Source organism: Protomyctophum parallelum (assembly GCF_964188405.1).
Source record: "Protomyctophum parallelum genome assembly, chromosome: 17".
NCBI classification, from domain to species: domain Eukaryota; kingdom Metazoa; phylum Chordata; class Actinopteri; order Myctophiformes; family Myctophidae; genus Protomyctophum; species Protomyctophum parallelum.
The window spans coordinates 10226929-10254510 of NC_139719.1; the positions used below are offsets into that span (position 1 = coordinate 10226929).

The window sequence follows — 27582 nt, forward strand, 5'->3', positions numbered from 1 at the left end:
TGCGCAAGTAACAACTGGGTGGGGAATGTATTTCCAACTTGCATCGTTCCAAGTAGGCCAGTGCCCAACGGGCACCGCTCTAGTTATTACAAAACATGCATTAACCACTTCAGCCCTATACTTTGGCTATTTGAAAATAGCCAATCTACAAGCTCACAAGATATGTCCTTGTAGATCTGCCATTTTCAAGGATTCTTATACTTTTTGTACATTTATAAACGTGTGAAATGGGCCGTCGTGCATATATGAGTCGTTTTACTTTTTGTACTTGGTACAATACTTGTACATTTACTTTTACGCACACATGCATGCGCGCACACGCGCGCACACTCACGCACACACAGTCGCACGCATACACACACACACAGTCGCACACACAGTCGCACACACAGTCGCACACACACACGCGCACACTCGGAGGGAGATCAGAGAGAGAGCCTTTGTTATGACTAATATCTATCTGCTTGTTTTTTTGAGCGGTGCAGCCACTCCATGGAACAGCAATGTCCCTATGTCCATACAGTATGTCCATCCCTATGTCCGACCGACAAACTCTAGCGGGGGGAAAGAAATATATATATACAACAGACAAATGGCTAAGAATATAATGGATGCTAATTCCATTCTTGGAGTGTACAACTGGTGTATGGCTACTGGCCAGTAGCTGGACAGAATTAAATATAAATACTGCTGTTTAGATAACATTCAACCTCTACCGTCATATCTTTTCAAAAACAATTCTTTGCATTTTATTCACAGAAGCACATTGTGTTACTGCAGTGACAAATGTATTTAATGAGTGAAAAACCAATCTAATTATCCCCCGATGGAAGCCACAGCGCTAGCATGTTTGTTGACAAATTGGTGGAATTGAGATGAGGCAGCTTTGTCTTGAAGGGCTCTCTGTGTGTGCTGCTATTTGTCTTTGTTTATACAGTGTAGGAAAACAATCTATTAAACCATTTTTTAAATCAAACCAGCAAATCAAACCAGTAAAGGCAGTTTGGTTTGTGTTGTGACCTTTTAGATGGGGACAATAGGGATGCTATTCTGTGGCACATATGTGGTTCATGTGGTTAAAAGCCATAAAAATAAAATAAATAAAATAACTATTGCCAGTTACCCCTTTACAGTATGGTGTACTAATTTAAATAATGTAAACTAATTCAAAGTTTATTCACCTCACTGTGTGGTAGAGCACAGAGAGATTTGGTCTCTGAGGCTACAAACTTTTGTCTATAAAGAAGGACCGGAATGTCTCGCATCTCTCAGTAGAATTGACTTAATTTTAATTGGGCGGGTGGTGGATAATCCAGTTAATGTTCATGAATATTATTTTGGTGTTATGAGGAGGGAAATGAGATCTTACTTCTTTTACAATGTTCAGCCCATCTGCATGTCCTTCTGTTCAGCACATCTGCATGTCCTTCCGGTCACGGACGTGACGTGACGTGTTCAGCTGTGAATCATTCACACATTACTGTAGAAAATTACAACTCTTACCCCAGAATATCAAACTGCATCTGCTCCATTAAGAGCAGATGGAAACCGCTTTCAGCAATTACATCAAATTGCATGGACTTTATGCTATTAAAAGGAGGTTATGGATCGCACACAGTGCCACAAGAGTAAACTTCAATTATTTGTATTTAAAACGTTTCGGCTATCCAGCCTTCATCAGTGTGAGATGATGGATTTTATGCTAACATAAACCAAATAACACACTGCACTTAACACACTGTAAGTAGCATGTGCCATTATGTATCATAATTATTAGGGGTGTAACGATGCATTTTAACATGCTATTTTAAAATACATTGACATTATTTTAAACTAAGTAATTAATCCCCTCATTTTCTTTTATCTTCTAAAATATTATATAATTGCTAAATACCATGCACAAAAATGTAGTATTGATACAATCGATTAATTGCATAGCAAAACGATTCGATACCGATTATTTGCATTGCAAAACGACACGATACGATACAGAATCAATATTGCTGTTTTCATTTCGATATACTTCGATTCATGAAATTAAAATCGATTTTTCGATGCAGTTACTATATCGTTACACCCCTAATAGCCTAATTATAATCATTATGGCATTTCTAGTTTTATTTATTTACTGTTGAATGGTGTATAAGAGAGTGACTGAATCACATGATAGGGTTTAAACGTTGTCACAGTTAACAACTACAGAGTACGGTTTTTTTTCAGTATAATGTATTGGTTCTCAAACTTTTGTTTTGGCCTTGTCACCGCTGTAAATAACCTTACCTTAATGCACCTCATTACTGCACAGACTCCAATTAGTACAGAACACTGCAGCCAGAATCCTCCTTAACACTAGCCGTAGAGCACACATAACCCCGGTATTAGCTGGACTGCATTGGCTACCCATCAAGGCCAGAGTATCCTTTTAACCACTTTTAAGGCACTTAATGGACTGGCCCCACTGTACATCCTCTACCTTTTAATTCCCAAGGTCAATGTGAGACCCCTCGGGTCCTCGGAGAAAGAACTTTTAAATATCCCAGTGACCAAGCTAAAGACTAAAGGTGATAGGGCCTTTGCAGTGGCTGCCCCTACCCTGTGGAATGCTCTGCCCTTGCCTCTGAAAAAGTCCAAGTCAGTTGACATTTTTAAAAGCTGTTTAAAAACGTTTTTATTTCGTAAATACTTTCCCCATGCTATCACTTGATTTCCTCTGCAGGTCCATTTGTTTTGTCTCCATTTTAAATCTTTGAGTATTGATCATGACGTATGTATGTTCGTATGCATGTATGTGTAATTGTGTATATGTATATATGTGTATGTGTATATGTGTACATTTACATGTGTATAGGTATGTATGTGTGTATGTGTGTGTTTGTGTATATATATGTATATATATATTTCTTCCATTATTTTACTACTATGTTTGTTTTAATCTGATTGTTTTATGTTGTGTCACTGTTCAGCACTTTGTAACCTTGTTTCGAAAAGTGCTCTATAAATAAAATGTACTTACTTACTTACTACTGTGCACCACTGGATTGAATAGGACATTGTGAGTTTATATGCAGTGTGGGATGCTTGCATTGTTGAAGCAGCGTTATCTCTTGAATGCTAAACCAATACAGCAATATATATTTTTAAACTAATATCTTCCCTTTTTGAAAATGTCCAGCGCTGAGGGAGATGCAGTCAGACATTCATTTGATTCCAGTGTGTGACTCTGTGTTCCACTGGGACCTGCAGTTCCTGCCAGCCGAGTGCTATCAGTGAGGCTGCAGACACTGATACTCTATACAGTACAGTCCCCCAGACCCCCATCTCTCCTCCTCATCAACCCTTTTTTCTCTCAAAATGCTTTCACTGTCTTCTCTCTCCATCATCACTTCGGCTGCCTCCGTCTCTCATTTTCCTCATTTCCGTGTTTTATACTTTGAGGAGAAAGATCACTGCAGAGTCCTTCCAAAACATGTATTCCATTTAAGCCTCACCTCACAATGGATGTGTTTCCTGCTGATAAGGCTTCATCGTCATTGTGCATGCCGTGGCCGTGCACGCCATTTGATCGTCTGCAAACGGGTCACGATTTGCTCAGTAAAACGGTGGGATTGCATTCTCTGTTGGTTGCTATATATGCTTAACTGGTTGAAACTCTTGTGTACTAGTGTTATTGATGACACCCAGTGGGGCATTCTTTGTTCTGCATACTAAGTATCACAGGCAACTGATTCCTGTCCATTATAGAGGATGATATCGTCTCAAGGGGGTCTGTGGGGGAAGGTGAGAGGAGGCAAAAGAAAAATCGTTTAGTTTTCATGAGAATAAAAAGTGCACCTTCCTTTAACACATTCTGACCGGGCACCCATTTTGGTGTCGGCATCATGTTATGCTTTAGCTATTGAAAAATAGCAGATCTACAAGCTCATATCGCGCCACCGAGTGGCGCGATACGAGCTTGTAGGTCTGCTATTTTTTGAAAAATCGAAAAAAAACGACTGACATTTTTAGAATCTGATCTCAGGTCTGAATGGGTTCATCAGACCAGTGTGTGTCCAGTGGAAACCTCGTATGAATCTGATCTCAGGTCAGAATGTGTTAATGGTGCTGTATAGCTCAATGGAGCAACTCTGCTATAGTGTCAGCTAATACACATTTGCTCATATACAGTACATAGTTCATAGTCATACATTACAGTAGTAGTACATAGTTCATACAATGTTACAGTACGTATTTCATACACTAGTATGCATAGTTCATGTCGTTGCTGTCGGGCTAAAATAAAACTTCTGGGAACTCAGATTACTGTCGGGCAGACTAACTAACATTTTCATCATTTATTTTAATAAATAGAATAAAAACCCTTTACATCTATGTGTGGGTTTACGGACATTAAACTAATGGAAACTATCAAAAAAGTGCTTCTGACTAAACCTCCGAGTCCTAACTCCGGTTGGATCCGGTCATAAACCACCTATCCCCAACTTTTGGAGTTAGGTGGTTTCCCCCTAACCTGACGCTGCCAGATGAGGGCGGTATTGGGTAACCATGTTCCCAACACAGCAATCATCTGGGATCTCTCAGGCAGTTGAGCTGACAAAAATCCGTTCCGTACCGAACCAATCAGCGTGAGCTAAGGGCGGGATATGTGCGAAACCGGACGTGAAGCTATATAGACACGTCAATATGATTGGTTGTGTTTGCACGCCCACACGGTGATAGACAGACGGTCCCATCCAATCATCTACCAAGTATCTTGAAAAAAAGGAACAGCCCCGTCATCGAATTTGCTTCTGCGATCCCAGATCCCAATAAGCTGTGAAACAAATTTGTGTAGCAAGCTTCTTGGATCTGGCAGCGTCAGGTTAGTTTCCCCCCCCCCCCCCCATGACAAACTCCACTTGAGCTGGATTTGGGTAACGTGATGATAATAATGACACATTCAAGTTTCTGACAATGTATAAAGTCACCGTACCGACTTTGATGAGGTAGTTGTATTGTTGTTTTTCTGTGTTGTGTTGGTATTATATATTATGTGTGTGTGTGTGTGTGTGTGTGTGTGTGTGTGCGCGCGCGCGAGTTATTCTAGGTGTATGGAGTGTATCTAACATGTGTACTGTGTTTGTGTGTCTTCTCGTAGGTGTAAGGAGGGATATCATGGACTACGCTGTGACCAGTTTGTCCCCAGGACGGACGCCATTCTGTCAGACCCAAGTATGATCTGTTCGCCATGCTCTTCACACAGTACAGTAAAAACACACACACGGCACCTGCTTATATCTAGTATTATCTACCCAACTTCACAACAAAAACATAATAACAATGTATTAACCCATTCTGACCTGAGATCAGATTCATACGAGGTTTCCGCCGGACACACACTGGTCTGATGAACCCATTCTGACCTGAGATCAGATTATAAAAACTGTCAGTCGCTCTTCGATTTTTCAAAAATAGCAGACCTACAAGCTCGTATCGCGCCACTCGGTGGCGCGATATGAGCTTGTAGATCTGCTATTTTTAAATAGCTAAAGCATAACATGATGCTGACACCAAAATGGGTGCCCGTTCAGAATGGGTTAAGAACATGACTCAAGGTTAATAAAGAGTGCAAGAAAGAGCAATCGAAGTGTAAAATAGTAACGAATAATAGTAACACATGTGCAGGTTTTCCCTGTAGTAGCAAAGTTAGGCAAACTTTTTGTGAATAGCTTCACAGTAGGTTATGTTCCATATACAGTATACAACACAATTCTGTTTAAGGAGGTGCAACATTATTGATAATGATAGACGGTGCAAGAGGAGGGCGAGGGGTGGGGGGCTGGCGTGGTGATGATGACAATTGACATCAACCAAAGGTGAAGGGAGGAGGAGCCATTGATGACATTTAGTACCCCACATGATCCAAGTGAAGTTCCCGTTTAAAACGTTAATTACCGCACAAACTATAGTTGTACTACTGTGTTTATGAACTGTGTAAAATGAAATGAGATTCACAGTCTCTGTCAAATTGAAATCGTCAAATATTAGAAGAACGATATGCCTCTTAAAGAGGCTTAGCATAGTCATATTTTCCCACGCAGTACAATCAGATTCAGTCCATATACCTGCAACAACTTTAAAAGCCCATAGTTTTGATGAGTGGTTTCATTTGTCCTGGGATGACTGCCCGCAGTTGCAAAGTAAATCCCGTTGTGAAAATAAGTTGGCTCAATGTTTGTAAGTTTAAATGTCTGTAAGTTTGAGCATGTTGAAGTAGCATGACTGCAAACAGGCTCAACATCTCCATAGTTTGTGCACGGGCTGCTTAAAGTTAAATATATATTTTTTTAAAAACTACAAAATATTTTACAATTTTAATGGAGTGAACGTATGGAGCATTTGGAAGATGTCAAAATGTTGTATTGACCCTTTATACTTAAAATGAGAAAAAAAATAACCTTCTGGTTAAGGCCCAGGGTAATTTTTGCCCCTTAAGGCACACTTTAAAATATCCTTGGCACATGAATGGACATAGACTGAAACAGTCATGGCAGTTAATTGGCAATCGCCAATTGCACCTTTTGACGCCTATATTTCCGTATGTACCTCCCCGCCGATGACGGCTTTTTTAAATATCAATGGATTACGCGGCGATCACTCAACACTTCAGTTCTGGTGCAAAAAAAACCCAACGTTTTTAGAACGCTATAATACCTTCTTTTTGGGAGTCACATTGGAAAGGGTGCCTATTATGCTGGGTTTTTTCCCCAGTACCGTATTGTTTTATTCTGGGACTGCACCAGAGTATATAGCTTTGCATGATTCACAGATATCTTACTGTATGTCTCATGTACATTTCACACCCAGTCATTTCAGTCTCTGCCTGAAACAAGCTACTGCATTATGTCTCTTCAAGGCCTGGCATGCTCTCTGAAAGCCCACTCTTCTCTCTTTGAACAAATTGAACAAAGTGCTGACGCCTGTCGGCTACGGTGAGGCATGCTTGTCCCTGAAGCAGCGTGACCATAATGGAGAAAGCTGTCACACGTTGACAACCCCCCCCCCCCCGCCCCCAGACCCCACAGAATTTGTCCACATGTTGAGTGATACACTTGTTCCACATTTAACATGAACATAGATTTTTGTGTTTTATAGTACCTACCGGTATGTGTGTACATTAAAGGATCACGCACAGAGGCGTGTTCTTCAAGTCAACTGTGGCTGTTACATCGTTTGTATACTTAAATCACATTAAATGTGGTCCTCACTAATGCTCATTGTAATATAGTACCATTTTTTTGAGTGGTGCAACCACTCCTACAACCAGCAATGTCCGTGTACCTGTGTACCTGTGTGTGTGTGTGTGTGTACCTGTATCAGTGAGCACGAGTATGTGACTTATTAATACCAGTAGGGGGCGCCAGAAACAGAGAGAGGGGTATTTCTGTGCCTGCTGCCTGCTAATGAGAGAGAGAGAGAGAGAGAGAGAGAGAGAGAGAGATAGGTGTGTGTGTGTGGGGGGGGGGAATTGCACCACTCCGTTCACACAGGTGTGATTTTGTGTAGTCAAAAGGGCACGCAGGCACGCACACAGGCAGGCACACACACACACAGGCACGCACGCAGGCAGGCAGGCACGCAGGCACGCACGCCCGCACACACGTCACGCACCTGCCTGAAAGCCCAACTGCATGTGCATTTTGGCACACACTGGACACTGCCAGTGGGATTACCCTAGCGGTACAATCTTTGTACATTTTTATTTTACGATACATGAATGACACCAATCACATCGTCATGAATCGAACACGTTTGTACATATTTTAACCCTTTCATTCAAGTTTTATTTATTCTCGAAATTACACTGAGTAATTAAACTCATTTTCAGTGTCGTCGAGTAATACAATATCATATAAAAAATACATCAGAAGACCAGGAAAAGGAAAACAAAAGGTATAGATATGAATTATACATAGGTTACAAATAGAAGCTAAGACAAATGTCAAAAGGATCTAAAAACAGTTTAAAACGACTCAGGGGTACCAATGTGGTCATTTTTTATGTCGTTTGCAGGTCATTCCATGCAGGGCCACAGAAGCTAAAAGCAAGTTCAGAGTTAACTTTTGGTACCTTGAATTTTTGGAAATGCCTTGGTCTGGTGTGGTAGGGTTCAGAGTCCCATTTCAGAAATAATTAAATGTATTTAGGGCAATCTCCTAAGCATTACCGAGCAGTGCGCGTTCGAGTCACACTGAAATAAAGCAATCACGTATTCCCCATGAGTCACGGGGCATGCCGTGACATGAGAGACAGCCTAACAAGACGGCAAGGCAGTCATAATCTTAACATGGATGAATGAATACATAAACATTAATGGATGAAGGCTGGTGTTTGCTGAGATGGTTATATTATCTCCGATCTCCCGGGGGCCCCAAACCCACAGCGTGAAGTTCACCGGCCTGCGCTTTGAAGCGTCAGATTTCTGTCCTTTTATCCTATAGCTGCCGTATACATTTGGAGACCAGCTCACTGTCCATGAAAAGATTACAGTGGTGCCGGTCCCGAAAAATCCCAAAGTCTGCAATCTATAACATTGCAAATAGGCTATGTTATAGATTGTTTTCATCACTTTTTTTTAACTCATTCTGACCGGGCACCCATTTTGGTGTTGGCATCATGTTATGCTTTAGCTATTGAAAAATAGCAGATCTACAAGCTCATATCGCGCCACCGAGTGGCGCGATACGAGCTTGTAGGTCTGCTATTTTTGAAAAATTGAAGAACGACTGACATTTTTAGAATCTCATCTCAGGTCAGAATGGGTCAATCAGACCAGTGTGTGTCCAGTGGAAACCTCGTATGAATCTGATCTCAGGTCAGAATGGGTTTAAAACTCTTTCCAGGAATATAAGGCCTACAGTTTCTCTTAGCTTTGTTTCCCAGTCGAGGTCACTGGTAGGCAGGTTTCTGAACTGTCCACAGCTCTCCCCTGAGACCCATTATGATGAATTTTTGTTTTGTTCTTTGGCTATATAGAAGTGTCTATTTGTACGTCTCTACGTCTCGTTTTGATGAATTGAACAAGGTGGACCCTCTTGTAAACAAGTGCAATGCTTTATTTTGGTCGTCCGCTCACAGTTAACAGTCTTTGTATTGAGTTGTGTAATTCTGCAAACTGTTAATAAATATTTCAATTTAACAGAGTGAGTAGACAAAATGAGTATAGTGAAGACCAATTATAAAAAAAATTGAGAGCTCCCATTATGACTAAAACGTGACCCCACCCCCTTAGCAAGTGCGTGCGTGGGTGTAAGGCATGTATCTCATAAAACACTCAGCCAGAAAGAGAATTCAAGCACTACCCTGCCAAGAACTCCCTGCTGGACTGTTCAGTAGAGGGCAGAGAGAGAGAGAGAGAGAGAGAGAGAGAGAGAGAGACAGAGACAGAGAGAGAGAGAGAGAGAGAGAGAGAGAGAGAGAGAGAGACAGAGAGAGAGAGAGACAGAGAGAGACAGACACACAGAGAGAGAGAGAGAGAGAGAGAGAGAGAGGGGGGAGAGGGAGGGGGAGAGGGAGAGAGAGACGGGGGTTGATGAACGATGGTAGATACAATGTAATGTACATCATGGTCCTCAAACCTTTTGATTTAAAGGTCCCCCATAACCAGTGGTGGAAAGTATAACATTTACTTAAGTACCATACCTAAGCACAATGTTGAGGTATTTGTACTCTACTTGAGCGTTTCCAATTTGCGATACTTTTACTTCTATACACCACGACGTCTCGGATCCAAATAATTATACGCCACTTTAGTTACTTTGTAGATTTGTATTATTATTACAAAACATACATTGACCACTTCAGCCCTATGTACGTCTCGGCCGTTTGAAAAGATCAAAAGATTATTATACATTTGAAAACTTTGAAATGAGACATTCTGCTTTGGCACTGTAATGTACTTTAAGTACATTTTGAAGCCAATACTTTTGTACTCAAGTACATTTTGAATTCCCGGTTTGTAACAGAGTATTCCTACATGAATATTGATACTTTTTTACTTAAGTAAAAAATGTGATTACTTTATCCACCACTGTCAAATACCTAGGTAATGGCGTTTTTGTCTATAAGCAAAATGATGCACAGCACAGGTCCTTGTGAGGTGCCACTGCCAGCCAACGAGAAGTTTAATACTGAATGAAAAAAATTTATAGCCGCACACTCATAGCTGCCAATGCATGTTTTAACTCTATAATTGCAGCTATAGCTGTTAGCATAAACCCCAGTTCCCAGTGCCACCATACACTTTCACTTTAAAAGACGGAGTTTGCCCACCCTCCCACACACTCGCTACACACACTGGAACAAGCACACACTGTTTACCTTTCCTCAGAAGCTACAAAAAGGCACAAATTAAATCCGAAATGTGGGATGGCAGAAGATCCACCAAGGACAGCGATCCTGGAGTCCGACTAATGGAGGTTTGAAAATCTTTCAACTGCTCTTTGCACTGTGATCATATTTGCAGTCCCATAGTTAATTGGAACGGTGGGACGTTGCCATAGGAACCGGACCAATGTTAAAAGCTTCCGTAGGCCTATAAAAAATAGTTAATGAGGACACAGAGACACCAACGTTTCGGACAGATAGTACTTCTAATAATTCTTCAGGGTGAACATTAGTCAGAACAGTGCAAACAGCACGAGGTACAGTCAGACTTTAAGGCTAAAAGGATAACACAAAAACGTCCTGGGACACTAACATTGCTGTCCTATGGTATTTTTTATTGAGTACATATTGTACATACTGAATTCATCATGTTCACGGTGGCGACCTTGCTATTAAGTTGGTAGTCCTGTACACTGTCTTCAATTACACATTTTACTGGTGCAACATTTCGGTCGCTCTGACCTTCATCAGGCATCTATTAAGTTGGTGGCATTTCTTGCCAAACCGTAAATAGGACATGAAATCAAAATGGCCTCTGTGTGAACATATTTAGTAAATTCATTGAATACATACAGTAGTGGTGTAATGTCCAGGTACGTCAAGTGATCCAAATGCAACTTACTTACTTTTTTTTTATAGTTGAGTCCACCTAAAGTGGACAAAAACCGTTTGAGTCGAGACCGAGACAGACGGGAGGAGAGAGAGCGAGTCGACTCGAGACAGAGACCAGATTATGCACATGAATGGACGTGCACGCACGCACGTGCGCATGCCGAATCACAGTTAACCCATTCTGACCTGAGATCAGATTCATACAAGGTTTCCACTGGACACACACTGGTCTGATTAACCCATTCTGACCTGAGATCAGATTCTAAAAATGTCAGTCGTTCTTCGATTATTCAAAAATAGCAGACCTACAAGCTCGTATCGCGCCACTCGGTGGCGCGATATGAGCTTGTAGATCTGCTATTTTTCAATAGCTAAAGCATAACATGATGCTAACACCAAAATGGGTGCCCGTTCAGAATGGGTTAAGTCCTTCCCTCAATCCCAGAGCTGAGGAAATGGATGACAAGATGCACTCATGTTCTTTTCCTCGTGACAGCAGACTTTTCACACCACGAGAAGTACACACACACACACACACACATGCGCGGGAGCACACCTCCTAATCGTGCTGGAAAGGACTGTTGTGATTCGCTGCTATATAGTCTCGAGGCATATCCTCAAGGCCTTGGCTTCCGACAAGATGGTGTTAAAATGTCCGCCGTCATGTGGGGGCCGATTGAGTGTGTCTGCAGGCCTTGGGGCATCATTTTCACACCGTGAGCGATGATTGTCCAAGAGGTGCTCCGAGACGCCAGTGTGTGAAGGATGAGGGTTCTGCTCACATTCTGATTGGTTGAACGAGCGCCCACAAGATGACGCCTGAGGACGGGACCTGAAGTGGCATCACCTTTCCTGAATGTGACAGTGAAATGACATCACCGTTGCTGAATGTGACAGTTAAATGACATCATCTTTGCTGGATGTGACAGTGAATTGACATAATAATAATAATAATAATAATAATAATAATACATTTTATTTATAAGGCGCCTTTCAGGGCACTCAAGGTCGCCGTACAGGTTAAAAACAGTACAAAAACACAGTTAAAAACAGAACAAAACACAGCTTGCAGCAGAAGACACAGGTCACGCAGAGTCATAAGCCTGCCTATGGGGTGGGTTTTGAGGTGAGTTTGGAATATGGTGATAGAGTCCATGTTTCTGATATCAGGGGGGAGGGAGTTCCAGAGGTGAGGGGCAGAGCGGCTGAAGGCTCTTGAGCCCATGGTGGAGAGACGGGCTGGGAGGACTTTCAGTTTGACGGAGGAGGCAGACCGAAGAGACCGGGTGGGAATGTCGACGTGGACAAGGTCAGACAGATAAGGGGGGGGTGATTTTATGGATGGCCTTGAAAGTATGGAGAAGGATCTTATATTCAATGCGGTATTTGATGGGAAGCCAGTGGAGTTGGTGTAAAACAGGGGGTGATGTGACTGATGACAGGGGTTCTGGTGATGATACGTGCTGCAGCGTTCTGGACCAGTTGGAGATTATGGAGGAGTTTGTGGGGGAGACCAAAAAGAAGGGAATTACAGTAATCCAGGTGGGAGGTGACGAGAGCATGAAGCAGGATTGCGGCACTGTGGGGAGTGAGTGAGGGGCGGAGGCGGTTGATGTTTCTGAGGTGGAAGTAGGCAGACCGGATGGTGTTGTTGATGTGGGTGTGGAATGAGAGTGTGCTATCGAGGACGACACCCAGACTCTTAACCTGAGGGGAGGGGGAAACCGAGGTGCTGTCTATGGTGAGGGTGAAACTGGGTTGCATCATCTTTGCTGGATGTGACAGTGAAATTACATCATCTTTGCTGGATGTGACAGTGAAATGACGTCATCTTTGCTGGATGTGACAGTGAAATGACGTCATCTTTGCTGGATGTGACAGTGAAATGACGTCATCTTTGCTGGATGTGACAGTGAAATGACATCATCTTTGCTGAACTCATCAACTTGTCAATGGCAGTGAACCGTTGGATTTTTACCCATTCTGACCTGAGATCAGATTCATACGAGGTTTCCACTGGACACACATTGGTCTGATTAACCCATTCTGACCTGAGATCAGATTCTAAAAATGTCAGTCGTTCTTCGATTATTCAAAAATAGCAGACCTACAAGCTCGTATCGCGCCACTCGGTGGCGCGATATGAGCTTGTAGATCTGCTATTTTTCAATAGCTAAAGCATAACATGATGCTAACACCAAAATGGGTGCCTGTTCAAAATGGGTTAACGAATTAACTCATCAACCGAGCACACAACGCCTCGCAGTATACAAGGCGTTGTGAGTGTGTACTACTTTCACAATTCTTGCCTTTCTTATATTACAATTTGGCCAATGTTTGACCTGTTTTTTGTAGTATAGTTTGTTGATAAAAGTCAAAGGTTAACCGATTGTGAACGGGAACCCATTTTGGTGTTAGCATCATGTTACGCTTTAGCTATTGAAAAATAGCAGATCTACAAGTTCATAGCGCACCACAGAGTGGCGCGCTACAAGCTTGTAGGTCTGCTATTTTTTTTAATCGAAGAACGACTGACATAGAAACATAGGCTTTTTCAGAAAACTGTCAGGATGTAGAAGACATTTTTAGAATCTGATCTCAGGTCAAAATGGGTTAAAGCCTCTTTGTGCCACGATGGGGTCACACACCTCGAGGAGAAACGTGCCCAACAACGACGGATGGCGCGGCGCCAGCAAAGACACAGGCATGGTCTTGATATCGGAAGGTCGCTATAGTTCGTATCCCCGGACCGGCACGTTAAAATTACCACCGCTGAAGTGCCCTTCATGGACAAGGCATTGAACCTCTACCATGAAATGTTCTATATGAGCAGGGCCTGGCTGTAAACAAGTTCTTGAGCTTATAGTCCAGTTACCCTGGGTAAACATGATACCTTTCCTTTCCTTTACCTCCATGCCGACCCAGTACCACCTCAGCCTCCAGATGCAGGCCTCGCGTGTCCTAACTGTGGTTCCAGAATAGGACTTCATAATCATTTATACAGTGGCGGCATTGTCGTCAGCGAGGATGACAACTGCCAAACTCGCGGCACAAGGATAAGCTGCGTCGTCTTCGACATAAATGGACTGCCAGAAGTGTGTGTGTGTGTGTGTGTGTGTGCGTGCGTGTGTGCGTGTGCAAGCACATGCGTGTGTGCGCGCATGTCTGTCTCACAATATCCACTAGGTGGTATAGTAGACTTGTGTCCATGCCATGGTTCCAATATCACCACGAGATGAATAACTCCCCCCCTCCCCCCCTCCCCCCCCCCTCCCCTCCCCCCCCCTCCAGCCATGGGCAGTGCATGACTCAGTGAGTCACCTTCAGGAGGGAGAGCTTATCCAGACTACGAGTATACCTGCAGCATTTGTTGCTCCTAAGCCTGGATGAAAGCGTTTATCGTTACCTCAGTGCAGGGCTAAAACATGTACATCATTCTTTCAAACTGTATAGGATTGGTTATTGTCACGGTCACGGGCAGAAGTCATTCTTTCCCTTTTCAGTCGTGTTGTGTTTCTTTTCTTGTCTTGTTTACAACGGAACCAGGAATCGGAGTCCAGTCTCAGCTCATTCATTATAACAAGCACCTGTTCCCCGCCTTTGACGTCGGCTGCTCAGCTGCATGCTCTGTCCCACTGATTGACTGCATCGCGGAACTAAACTGTGTCAGAAGTCAGAACAGACTTTATCCGCAAATGATTCCCCCCCCCCCCCCCCCCCCCCCCCCCCACACACACACACACACACACAGTCAATGTGATGATGTTATCATCTGCCAGGCCTCCTCTGAGTCACAGAGTGAGAGAGACTCTGCTCTGAGAATCTTACAATGAGCTAAATGATGTGCCGATAGTTTGAAAATAAGTGAGATGCCCCTTTTAACCCATTAATGTCTGTGTCATCTTAGATTTTAGCATTGGCTATTCAAAAATAGCAGCTTGTATGTCTGCTATTTATGAACATTTGAAACGTCTTGGAAGTGTGAGAACTTATACTGATTTAGAAGGCATTCGTGGAATCGGCGTCAGGTCTTAATGGGTCAATACTTATATAATATTAATACTCGTCCATGCCGGGTCTTTGCCCACACATACTGTAGTCCTGAACTTAATTAGATCTGTGTATATATTTAGGGCATTCATTCATTTATCACTTTATCACATTTATCACTATTGACGTGTACGGTATGCTCCACTTTTTCGCCAAAGTTATAAAACTACAGTTACATTTCCTCATTCTGTAGTCCAATCACATTCTCTAACAGATGGGCTTTTTTGTGCCCATAGCCAATTATCTCTCTCTGTGTGTGTGTGTGTGTGTGTGTGTGTGTGTGTGTGTGTGTGTGTGTGTGTGTGTGTGTGTGTGTGTGTGTGTGTGTGTGTGTGTGTGTGTGTGTGTGTGTGTGTGTGTGTGTGCGTGCGTGCGCGCGTGCGCGCGTGCGCGCGTGCGCGCGTGTGCGCGTGTGCGCGTGCGTGCGTGCGTGTGTGTGTGTGCGCGTGCGCGTGTGTGTGTGTGTGTGTCCACCAAATAATTTGGACTTGCAGCAGCATGCTATTTAATACCCAGACCACCTATACTACTGTATGTCAGAAAAGCAATTAAAGTGTGAGGGTTTCATTTTAATTGGAATCAGATTACATTACAGTGGTGTGTGTGGAAAGATGTCTGCCGTCACGTAGTCTGGGGAAATTGGCCTCAGATCCTGTGCAGCAGGGCCGTGGCCCAGTGCACTGCGTTGCGAATCAAAAGACAGGGGCGGGTTCCACATGGAGCGGGCGCTATACATTTAAATAAGACGGAAGGGGAACAATTGCTCCTTGAGCGGTGGTGGCCTACTACAATTCAATTTGGAATTGGATTCCCTTCGGACTATTTTCATGGTGTGCACAGTGCTTCAGACCGGAAAGGGGAGTGTCCGCTCAGATTCTGAGCGCAACGTACTTCCCTCACAGGGATATACGGTCCTTTTTTCCCCAGAAGTCTTTCTCGCCCGCCTAGTGACGGAAAATTAAACTCAGAACTCAGATTAGCTGTCACGATGAAAAGAACATGGGTGCTTCTCTTCATCCATTTCCCCAGCGCTGGGGTTGAGGGAAGGACTTAACCCATTCTGACCTGAGATCAGATTCATACGAGGTTTCCACTGGACACACACTGGTCTGATCAACCCATTCTGACCTGAGATCAGATTCTAAAAATGTCTATTACATCCTGACAGTTTCATTATTAACCCATTCTGACCTGAGATCAGATTCTAAAAGTGTCTTCGATTTTTCAAAAATAGCAGACCTACAAGCTCGTATCGCGCCACTCGGTGGCGCGATATGAGCTTGTAGATCTGCTATTTTTCAATATCTAAAGCATAACATGATGCCAACACCAAAATGGGTTCCCGTTCAGAATGGGTTAACTGTACTGTGTGCGTGTGTGTGTGTGTGTGTGTGTGCGTGTGCGCGTGCGTGTGAGAATGTCATCACCAAAACTATGTCAATATTGAAATGAAACGTAAGTGGGAATAGAACAAGTGCATTTTTTTGAAATGGCTGAGAACAATCAATGCATCAGACTTGTAGGCCTATCAGGCAATTTCAATCACGTAACCCTTCCACCACACTCCATCTTTCACTTCTATTTCCTAGATCTAATTCCCTCCACGCTCCCTTTCCCCTGCCAAAGAACTCGCAGACTCTATGAATTGTAGGATAACACTAATTCATTCTGAATATATCGAAACACAAACTATGAAGGAATGCCTCGTGTCTGCTTTCCTGAAAGCCACGGAGCAAGTGCAAAAAATGATTAAACCGAGTCCACACAGCATGAGGAAACAAAGATGGAATATCAATGATATTATCTATCTATATCAGTGGTTCCCAAAGTGGGGTACGGGGACCCCTAAGGGTCCTTGAGAGAGTTCCAGGGGGTCCCCAGCTAAATGATAATTAGGAACCAAAAAAGGACCCTTATGGGTCTGTAACTCTGAGAGTGTAAAAAATGTAACCAAATGTACCCTATAACGGGTCCATTTGTACACTCTCAGAGTTAAATTAACTTTGATTCTACAATATACATTGGGGCCACGGAGATAGAAATGCCATTAAATAGGTCATTCAGGTCCAACTGGGGGCCCTTGAAATGAAAATGGTTGAAAATCCTGTCCTTTCAAATGGGGGTTCCGCAGGCTATAATGAGTGTCATTTTGGGAGTCCTAGACATGAAAAAGTTATGCACTGATCTACCGTATATAATCATGTATGTCATGTATCTGTCATGTACTCCTCCTAAACAAATACAAATGAAACTAAAGAATACAGCTATTATAGTGATATTGCTCAGCCCATCTTTCAGTTATTTCACAGAGATATATAGGCCTACATGTTTCTCAGCCTCCAAACAGTTATGGTCGCGGTATTACGTTCAAGGTTCATTGAACTCTGGTAAAGTACAGCAATGTCCTGTTATTGTACCAGCATGTTGTGGGGGAAACGGTTAAGGTCTGATTCATGTAATGTTGGATACATTGCACAGGACTGACCTATGATGTAATAATTCATCATGTGCCAAGAGGTACAGTATAGGTCCTCAAAAAGGTATGAAAATTAACCCTCCAAACCCTACTGTTCGGTCATATACAGATACGGCTCCGTTTGTCACGTTATTAACCCATTCTGACCTGAGATCAGATTCTAAAAATGTCAGTAGTTCTTCGATTTTTCAAAAATAGCAGACCTATAGAAGCTCGTGCTATGAGCTTGTAGATCTGCTATTTTTCAATAGCTAAAGCATGACATGATGCCAACACCAAAACGGGTTCCCGTTCAGAATGGGTTAACTTCAAATTCAAAGATGCCACCTTTGCCCCCATTGAAAACCACACTCGCCAAACCACGCCGGGATTTTCTGTTTTTGTGGGGAAGCTTTCACTGAAAATTGCCAATTGACAAGCTCACACCACGTCGCAACGTGTGACGCGTCGTGAGCTTTGTCTATCTGCTAGTCACGGTTCGGTCAGTGCAGGTTACGTTGTTGGTGTGTATGGCCCTTGAGAAACAGAAGTGTGTGAGGAGGATGAGTCGGCACATTGTTTGATAAAGAAAAGGCAGGAAGATGTCAGAGGAAGTATAGTCAAACAAACAACAAGCTCTAGTGAGTGAGCACAAAGGACGTTAGAAATGCCTCAAGCTGTAATAATTGAATTGTTTTCTCTTCCCTTCTCTCACTGTCTCTCTCTCTCTCTCTCTCTCTCTCTCTCTCTCTCTCTCTCTGGCTGCCTGACCTTGGATGGAAGCAGCGGATGAACTTGGGATTGAGTTCATGGGTGAGGAATTGTTCCATTGACCACATGACATCATGTCTCACTGTACCTCCCTGGGAAACGAACACACGCACGCACGCACGCACGCACGCACGCACGCACGCACGCACGCACGCACGCACGCACGCACGCACACACACACACACACACGCACACATGCACACACATGCACCTTGGCAAATGAATATGGGCCAGTTTCCATGGAAACACTGGGGTGGATTCTATCTGCATGGAGCCATGGTGTTGTTGTCAGAGAGAGTGATGTAAGGATGATAGGGAAGCCAAAAAACACCTCTGCATATATTTTACTGGTGAGGACATCACCGTTTTAGGACGGTGCTGTTGTGAATGCCATTATTACAATCCATTATTTACCGGATATAGCTCTACAAGAGCTTGTAGATCGACTTGTGTTTTCGGCGCACAACTACGAATAACTCCAACCCCAAGCCCCTAAATCTATAAACTACGAATGTAATGTGTAGGCCTAATCCTCATCCTAACCCCAATCTTTTCTTTCTTTCCACACAGTAAGACAACCACTTCTCTTGTGAGGACAAGTGAACAATGCAAGGCAGCCTTCCGTACACACAAATCCCATAAGATTTCTGAAGAAGGTCTACTATGACCGAAAGCTCATTGGATTTTGGCACAGCGTTGAGAGTGCGGAGGCTGCCTTGCATTGTTCATGTGGTTTTCTTTTGGCTCCAGCCAAGAACTACTAGACCCATGGTCTGGCAGATGAGCAGTGTTTTGTTTGTGTGTTTCTCCACTGTTCTTTTGAGGACAAGGAAACGTGTCCTCACAATGTCTATTTCACAAATTCTGCTAGACTTGTAGGAACACTTGGCCCTCATATATAAGTACCACACACACGCACGCACACACACACACACACCATCAACATCAACACATCTTGCTATATCAGCCTAGTCTCACACTCTAATGAAAATAAGGAGGAGGGAGGAAGAGAAGCAGAGTGAACTTAGTGAGTGTGTGCGTGCATGCATGTGTGTGGTACTCAAAGTAAATAACATTGTATTCAAAAGACTGTCAAAATCAACACTGCTCTATTTTCACACAAAGACGGTTGGTACAGTGAAGTTGCGACGGTCACTGTAACCTTGTGTGTTGCTTGAGACTTAGTCATGGTTTTGCCACTGAAAGGACACACAGCAGGTCAGGACATTATGGAACATGTCCTTGTTTCCACAACGCCAGGAGGCGTTCTTCTTCCGTGTATCGTCAGATGTGCAGCTATGCTCTCGTCTCCTACGTAGAAATGCTCAAATCAACGCCGGCGGTGAACGACCGAGAGGAATAAATGTGATGGTAAAGTGAAATGTCAAGTGGCAACACTCGTCTTCACAAACGCAGCTGGAACGGTGACGTTAAAGAAGGTTACTGCTGAACCTTCTGCTGTGTTGCACGGGAGCAGACAGTGACCGTTTTTGCCACTAAAAGGCCACAAAAGAGGTCAGGAACATGTTGCACTGTCACCGGAACTGAACTGTCCTCCTGTTCAAACTTGTTTCCATAACGACAAGAGGCACCCCCGGCCACGGTGGGGAATGCCCACGAAGCTCTGCTCCTCCCCCATTCATCATTCCTGACGGCATGCATTCCATTCACACACGTGCAGTCTGTGTTTTCTCACACGAACGCTTTCAGGTCAAAGTAGTGATTCACCAACCCATGCACCCAGCAGCTACCAGCCTGCAGCTGGATCCCATGCAGTGCCAACTCACACGGATAAGTAGATCTCATGCCTGAAATAGTTGCCCACCCCTGGGCTATATGTTGATCTGGCCTCTGGCTATGTGCTTATCCCATTCTGACCTGAGCTCAGATTCATACGAGGTTTCCACTGGACACACACTGGTCTGATGAACCCATTCTGACCTGAGATCAGATTCTAAAAATGTCAGTCGCTCTTCGATTTTTCAAAAATAGCAGACCTACAAGCTCGTATCGCGCCACTCGGTGGCGCGATATGAGCTTGTAGATCTGCTATTTTTAAATAGCTAAAGCATAACATGATGCTGACACCAAAATGGGTGCCCAGTCAGAATGGGTTATTCAGCACCATGGAGAGAGGCGTGAATACACATTCAGTAGCCTGTACAATCTACTGCATATGGAAGCTCTCTCTCTCTCTCTCTCTCTCTCTGAGTCTGACACAGCGATAACTTCATAGGATGAAATAAAGTGAAGTGTTAATGTAATGTAAATGTAATGTAATGTATGTTGACCCGCACCTGCCTGACCTGCATCTCATGCACTCTCTTCAGTTGACCCTTCTCGACCTGCAGATAAAACCCGGAGGTGCTGATAGTTTCACATTGACCCGTACAGCACTATTGGCCTGAGTAAGACTACAGTATACGGATATATATTTGTTGTACATCGTTCCATGCACTCGTTTGATCCAGCCCTTGATCCACTCAAAAGGAATTTGCATAATATTGCTTGAGTGGACTATTGCTTATTATGCCGCCAGCTGCTTCCACCAACAAAAAAAACAGAGCTGTAAAATGGAGACCGTTTCATCATGTAGTTCATTTCAGAGTATCAGCGCTAGTGGGGAACATAGTGTAGGCTACAGTAGCTGCCAAGCAGCTGAAATATGTCTGTATACTCGCCTTGCAGTGCGACATGATCAGCAGCTCCATCCAGCATACAGTATGAAGACCAATACAATGCAATTCAGTGCAGCTATACTAACGGCATAGCCTGGCGGACTGAGGACAAACACACGGATACACATGGAGTACTACAGCTCATTAGAACCATCTACTGCTGCTAACAGAGCTGTGTGGGGCCTTTAAGGCCTAAGGTTAGCAAGGAATATCACCTCTAATACTAAGCATGTGTTGTATGGAGAATATAGGTTGCTACCTTCAGGAAGGAGATATGGTGTACCAGCATACAATAAGGTCAGACTAAAGAGGTCCCTTGTCCACCAGTCAACCTTGAGGCTTAATCAGGATAAATAGCCACAGGTCCGGATAATCTAAGCGGTGGATATTGCTCTTGTCTTCATGTCTTTATGTATGTAAGTTGTCTTGTTCTTTGTGTTATGTCAAATGTGTGTATATGTGTTCTGCATACTTGGCTGCTGTGTCAAGTATGCAGTGTGAACTGACAATAAAGTACTATATCATATCATATCATATCATATCATATCAACTAATAGCTATAGCACAGTGATGGAGCTGCAATACTTAAGTAAATGTACTTCAGTGACAGCTGCATTACATATGTCGCTAACTAATTGCTACATGTAAAGCACAGACAGACACAGAGCTGTATTCCACATGTGGCAGGAACTAATTGCTATAGCACAGCGACAGCCACAGCAATTATCAAACGTCTGTCTGAGCTGTTTGCCAGATGGGACCAACAGGAAGTAGTTGTTAATCCACCGTGACCCATATTTAACCTCGGAGGAGGTTGCTACCTACCTGCGGAGGAAGTGATTCATTCGTCCAAAAAATAAATCTCCTGTATCATCCACGCAGACCTGGCCAACGCAGCTGAAGTACGCTATGGGAGAGTAGGCTACTGCCGGAAGAAAGCTAGACCGCAAAGCCTCGGAGAGTCTCTTCTTGTTTTTGTTTTGTTGTACATTTACACATGCTTACCTTATTGGGTTTAGCTTTTATGCGTCACATTATGCTGTTGTAACGCTTCAATTTCCCCTCGGGGATTAATAAAGTATATCTCATCTCTCATCGGGTTGAGGTGGCGGCCACAGTCTCTTCTTCACAGGACAGCAGTGTTGATTTCGTTGACCAAAAATATGATGAAAAATGTTAATCGACTACCTTTTTCACTGACGAAAACCAAATAAAAACTATGCTGCGATGACTAAAACTGAGACTAAATATATTGACAATTTCGTCAACAAATAAAACAAACTAAAAACGTTAGAGAGGGACTAGAGAGAGCCAGTAGAACCAAAATATGTAATTTTATGTTTGGTTGCACTCTTGAAAATAGCAGATCTGCAAGCTCGAGCTTGTCGATTGGCTATTTTCAGCATGCAACCAAATGTAAAATCAGCCATTAACCCATTCTGGGCGGGCACCCATTTTGGTGTCAGCATCATGTTATGCTTTAGCTATTTAAAAATAGCAGATCTACAAGCTCATATCGCGCCACCGAGTGGCGCGATACGAGCTTGTAGGTCTGCTATCTTTTTTTAAATCGAAGAGCGACTGACATTTTTAGAATCTGATCTCAGGTCAGAATGGGTTCATCAGACCAGTGTGTGTCCGGCGGAAACCTTGTATGAATCTGATCTCAGGTCAGAATGGGCTAAACTATGGCTACAACTAAATGGGATTGTATTCAAAAGACTACGACTAAAACTAAAAGCCAAATTTGCTGACAAAATCAACACAACAGGACAGGACATGACATGACAGAGTCTATCTTCAGGATTCTAACAGCTCTCACCTACTTATAGTAAGGGCATTTTATCAGGTATTTGACCAATCTGGGAACTAAATTGTTACCAAGAAATTTCTTCACCACTGTGTTTCTAAAGGTGTCTAATAACATGTACTAAAAGTTTGAAATTCAACTCCCGTGGGAAATTGAGTTATTAGCATAATATGTGACCATACCCATAACATCCTATATAAAGAAAAAAAGTCAAAATTTCATCATTCTTTCAGTAGCATGTGACATATGAAACTAGGGGGTTTTCATGATTCTGAATCCATTCCAAGCATTAGTTTTGCACAAAAAACACTCCTTGGGAGGAAAACGGCCATAGCCGTCATCACAAACGTGATGAGGTCAGCACATTTGGTGTGGATATGGCCTAATTTAGGCCAAGGAGTGTTTTTTGTGCAAAACTAATGCTTGGAATGGTTTCAGAATCATGAAGAACCCCTAGTTTCATATGTCACGTGCTACTTAAAGAATGATGCAATTTTGACTTTTTGGCCTTATATAGGTATGGTCACATATTATGCTAAATACTCAATTTCCCACAGGAGTTGAATTTCAAACTTTTAGTACATGTTATTAGACACCTTTAGAAACACATTGGTGAAGAAATTTCTTGGTAACGATTTAGTTCCCAGATTTTCATAGATTTCTCTTACTATTAGGATACAGACCAATACTTGTTTGGCTTGAGCTACTAGCCTTGAACCACTTTTGGAACCACACAGGTCAGATATCTCAAGTTCTTATCTTGTCATAGATCTATTACCTCACAACGCAAAACAAAATAAAAAGGGGAAAGATAACCTGCCAGATATGAGTTACAACAAGGAAAGACAGGAGTCTTTGGAGTAGATCTGTCTCCGTTTTAAAGACGATTGAGAGGAAATGTATTTTCAGGATAGATGTACAGGTCTGCTGGCTCTCACCGTCGGGGCGATTTGTTTTTATTTAGACCTCAAATAATGTTCCCGTTCATGGTGAATCTTCATCTGGTGGAGCTGGTTTGACCTGATGAAGATGCACTATGGATCGAAACTTTGTTTGATAAAAAACAAGGTATGCAGGCTCCACTTTCATGCACTTCACTTTGTATTCACCTTGCTACCCACTTGCGATGTGCAAGTACAGTGTCTAGTCTACTCTACTGACAGGAACATTCACATCCAAACTTCAGGACAGAACAGTCACGCAAATGTTTCACACATATTAGCCTGTCACTCCAAAATATATGAGGGCAAAGGAAAGAAAAGTGGAAAACTGGTAGTGACTGGCTGTGCACAGATAACTTAATCTGTCCAACCTGCAAGCCTGCAGTTGAATGTACATTGGCATTGTGGTGATAGTATTATGCAACAACGTGCTGAGTGGGCTTTAATAAAGCTAAAAGTGCATGTTTATTCCTCTCAAACAGCTGAGTTTCACAGACCACTTAACTGTGAAGAGAAGTCCATAGAAATATAGTTATGCAAATTGGCATGGTAACAAAATGTTGAAGTATTCAAAAATAACCATTGCGTGTTACTTACAATGCAGACAATGTCTCTCTCTCAGCGTTCCAACTGTCTCTCTCCTACACTGGTGATGTGACTGCACTTATTTGGGGCAGAAGGGCATGAATTACCCCATTTGAGGTGTTTGTCCAGTACTTCTTGAAGCCATGAACCTCATTGGCGCGATGGCAACAGCAGGGGGAGCTTGTGGCTACAGCAGATCTCGGGTTTCTGTAACTCTGTCAATCCCAATATGACCGTCTGGCTGTCACTCTGGGCAATGTCCCTGTACATCATAGTTTGGCAGCTGCAAATGTCATCAACTAAGTCAGGAACGAAGATAATTTGTTCCATTCATGCCCACTCAAACGGTAACAGTAGAGTAGACTATACATGTTATATTCCATATTGGAATGTTCCGTGTGCAATGTATCTTCTTTTGAGTGAATGAATCGTATTTGTATGTTGCTTTACTTAAAGCTCCTTACATTGCGTTTTGCGCAGGCACCTCGCCCAGAGCCAAACAATGCTATACCCCACACATGCGCACACACACGCATGCACACGCACGCACACACGCACGCACGCACCCATAATCTTATCACTTTTTACTGTGATGTTGTATCTCAAAAATGGTCATTAATGCTATACCGACACATACACATACTGTAGGTGAGCACCTACTTAGTTGCAACTCTTCTGACTACTGTTGAAATGCTATGTGTGACGTACCAGTTGTTAGCCTACTCCTGAATCCATGTACTGTATGTAGTACCTCATATGTTCATATTGGATAATCCAGTCAAAGGTTAGGCCTACCATATTTTTCTAAGGCTGGTGTGGTGTTGGAAAAAGGCAGAGACCCCTAGAGGAAACTTTATTCATCCAAAAAAAGAAAGAAAGAAATCTATAGGCCCTTCAGTTTGGTAGTGAAAACAAAACGTCTTGCAACAATTTGAAATGACATCAAGAAATTGGCCATACTTACTACAAAGTGTCAACCAGCAAGACACTGAACCCCTAACTGTTCCTGATGAGCAGGTTGGTGCCTTCAATGGTTTACCTCTGCCATCGGAGTGTTAATGTACCGTACAGTATGTGTGAATTTGTGTGCAAATGGGGGAATGTAATGCACTTGCTAAAGCGCTTTGGATTTACATTTACCCTAATATCCCTGCATGCCCAAAGCTTAGCATAATGGCATTGCTGACGGCATACTGTGCTCTGTGGTCATGGACACATTGTATTTACATACATACATACATACATACTGTATACATTGGTTTGAGTGAGAGTGTAAATTGAGTAACATCATGTCTGGTCTCTCCTGCAGAGAGTGGTGAGACCTACCAGAGACAGGTGCTGTCCATCTTCAGCATCGCCTCAGGGATCTGTCTTCTGGGAGTGGCGTGCATGGCTCTCTACCGTCGCAACAAGTGAGTGATGCTAGCTCAGCACGCTGGTGCTGCATGGAGAAAGCCTCAGGCAGTACCGAGAACACAGACATTTTATAGTTGACTAGTTGTCTTGTAGGCCAGTACAATACCAATAAAGGCTTTTCTATTCTTCTATGAGCATTATGAAAAACTATTTAAAATGTTTTTGTTTCCTTCCAAAACAGCCCAAATTAGACAGAAAAAAGTATTAGTTAATACAATTTACAATTTACAATTTAGGCATTTAGCAGACGCTCTTAATCCAGAGCGTCTTACATTAAGCAAGAACAAAAAGCATGGGAATACATCACAAAAAAGCATTTATCATGAAACATGCGTAAGCTAAGAAAGTAACAGTGGAATATCTATATTATGAGACTATACATATAAACTATATATATATACTACTATGTTATACATATGTACTATGGCATGCTATGACTATATACAATGCAATTATAGTGCTATCTACATAACATGCTATAAGTCTGTATCAAATGCTATCCAAGTCTACAGAAATGCTATCTAAGGGGGTAGGGTAAGTGCTATGGGCCATGATGGAGTCTGAAAAGGTGGGTTTTCAGACTACGGCGGAAGATTGGGAGTGATGCTGCAGTTTAATAGTTTAATTTTGCTGTATGCCAGTGCAATGACAAAAAAGCTGACTTTCTATTCTACTAAACAATGAAATTAAAGGAAATTTTAAATCCTCTCAAACAGTCTAATTATACTCATCGCTCCTTATAATTGCTGGTTATAAAACACAAAGAAACTGCCACAGTTTCCTTTCCACTGAGCTTGATGAATTGCTTTATTTATTTTAATTTGGAATTGACATATCAGAAGCGGCCTAATTACTGTATGCGAGCATCGACTGTTATTATTGCTTGTCAAATATGTTTTTATTGAACAGATTATAAATTATTACAAACATTATGATATGAAATACTTTTTTTATGAAACAAAATGAAAGAAAAATAAACAAGACAAAAAGAGAAAGAAATCCCTTAACCCTCCCACCCATACTGCTCAGTGACACTGAATACTATAGAATAAAGTGATAGAAAGCTCATGGAAAACATCTGAAAAGAAAATGGCGTACAGTCAACCATATCAATGGTATCCTGTCTATTAATTGTTTCTACTCAAGTAATGGACAAGGGGCAGCCAAACCTTATCAAACTGTCTCTCCCTGTTTCTCAGGAAATACCTTTATTCTCTCAAGATGAAGTGTACTAGTCATTTCATTTAACCAGTGCTTAAATGCAGGAGCCTCCTCCTTCTTCCAGTGTGTCAGAATGAGTTTTTTCGCTGTAATCAGACCATATGAGAAGAGTTGTTTCTGTGCTCTCGTCAACATAGGCATGGAGTCTGACATACCCAGAATTATTAGTACAGGATCGGGGTCAATATGGATACTCAAAATATCAGAGAGCGTCTCAAATATCTTAATCCAATATCTTTGTATCCGAGGGCAAAGGGCGAAGCTATGAAGAAGATTTGCATCTATTGTAATACATTTGTCACAATGCGAAGAAATATCTGGGTATATGTTATGTAATTTTAATTTGGAATAATGGAGTCTATGTATGACTCGAAACTGGATAAGGCAATGTCTGGAATTGATAGAGCACGCATTCATTTCTTCAAGGCTGTCTTCCCAGAGCTCGTCTGAAATTGAAGTCCCCAGCTCATTTTCCCATGCCAGCTTAATAGCTGATGTAGTAGGTAGGTTTGCCACTTGAAATGATTCATAAAGATGTGACACCCTCACGTCTGGTACTGTATATTATTAAGAAGGAACCTATCTAGGGATGAAGGTGTAGCTCTCTCAAAAGTGGGAGAA

General features: G+C 42.5%; 1 protein-coding gene across 1 annotated transcript in view; it reads left to right on the plus strand.

The window, feature by feature from the left end:
* nrg3b (neuregulin 3b) overlaps positions 1–27582 on the plus strand; it is a gene marked incomplete at both ends in the record, with an annotated part of 279986 nt that overhangs the window by 233126 nt on the left and 19278 nt on the right. Inside the window, 3 exons of the mRNA XM_083787447.1 lie at positions 5135–5208; positions 18326–18352; positions 25634–25736. Coding sequence (XP_083643573.1) covers positions 5135–5208; positions 18326–18352; positions 25634–25736 — 204 coding nt within the window. The remainder of the gene's footprint in view (positions 1–5134; positions 5209–18325; positions 18353–25633; positions 25737–27582) is intronic.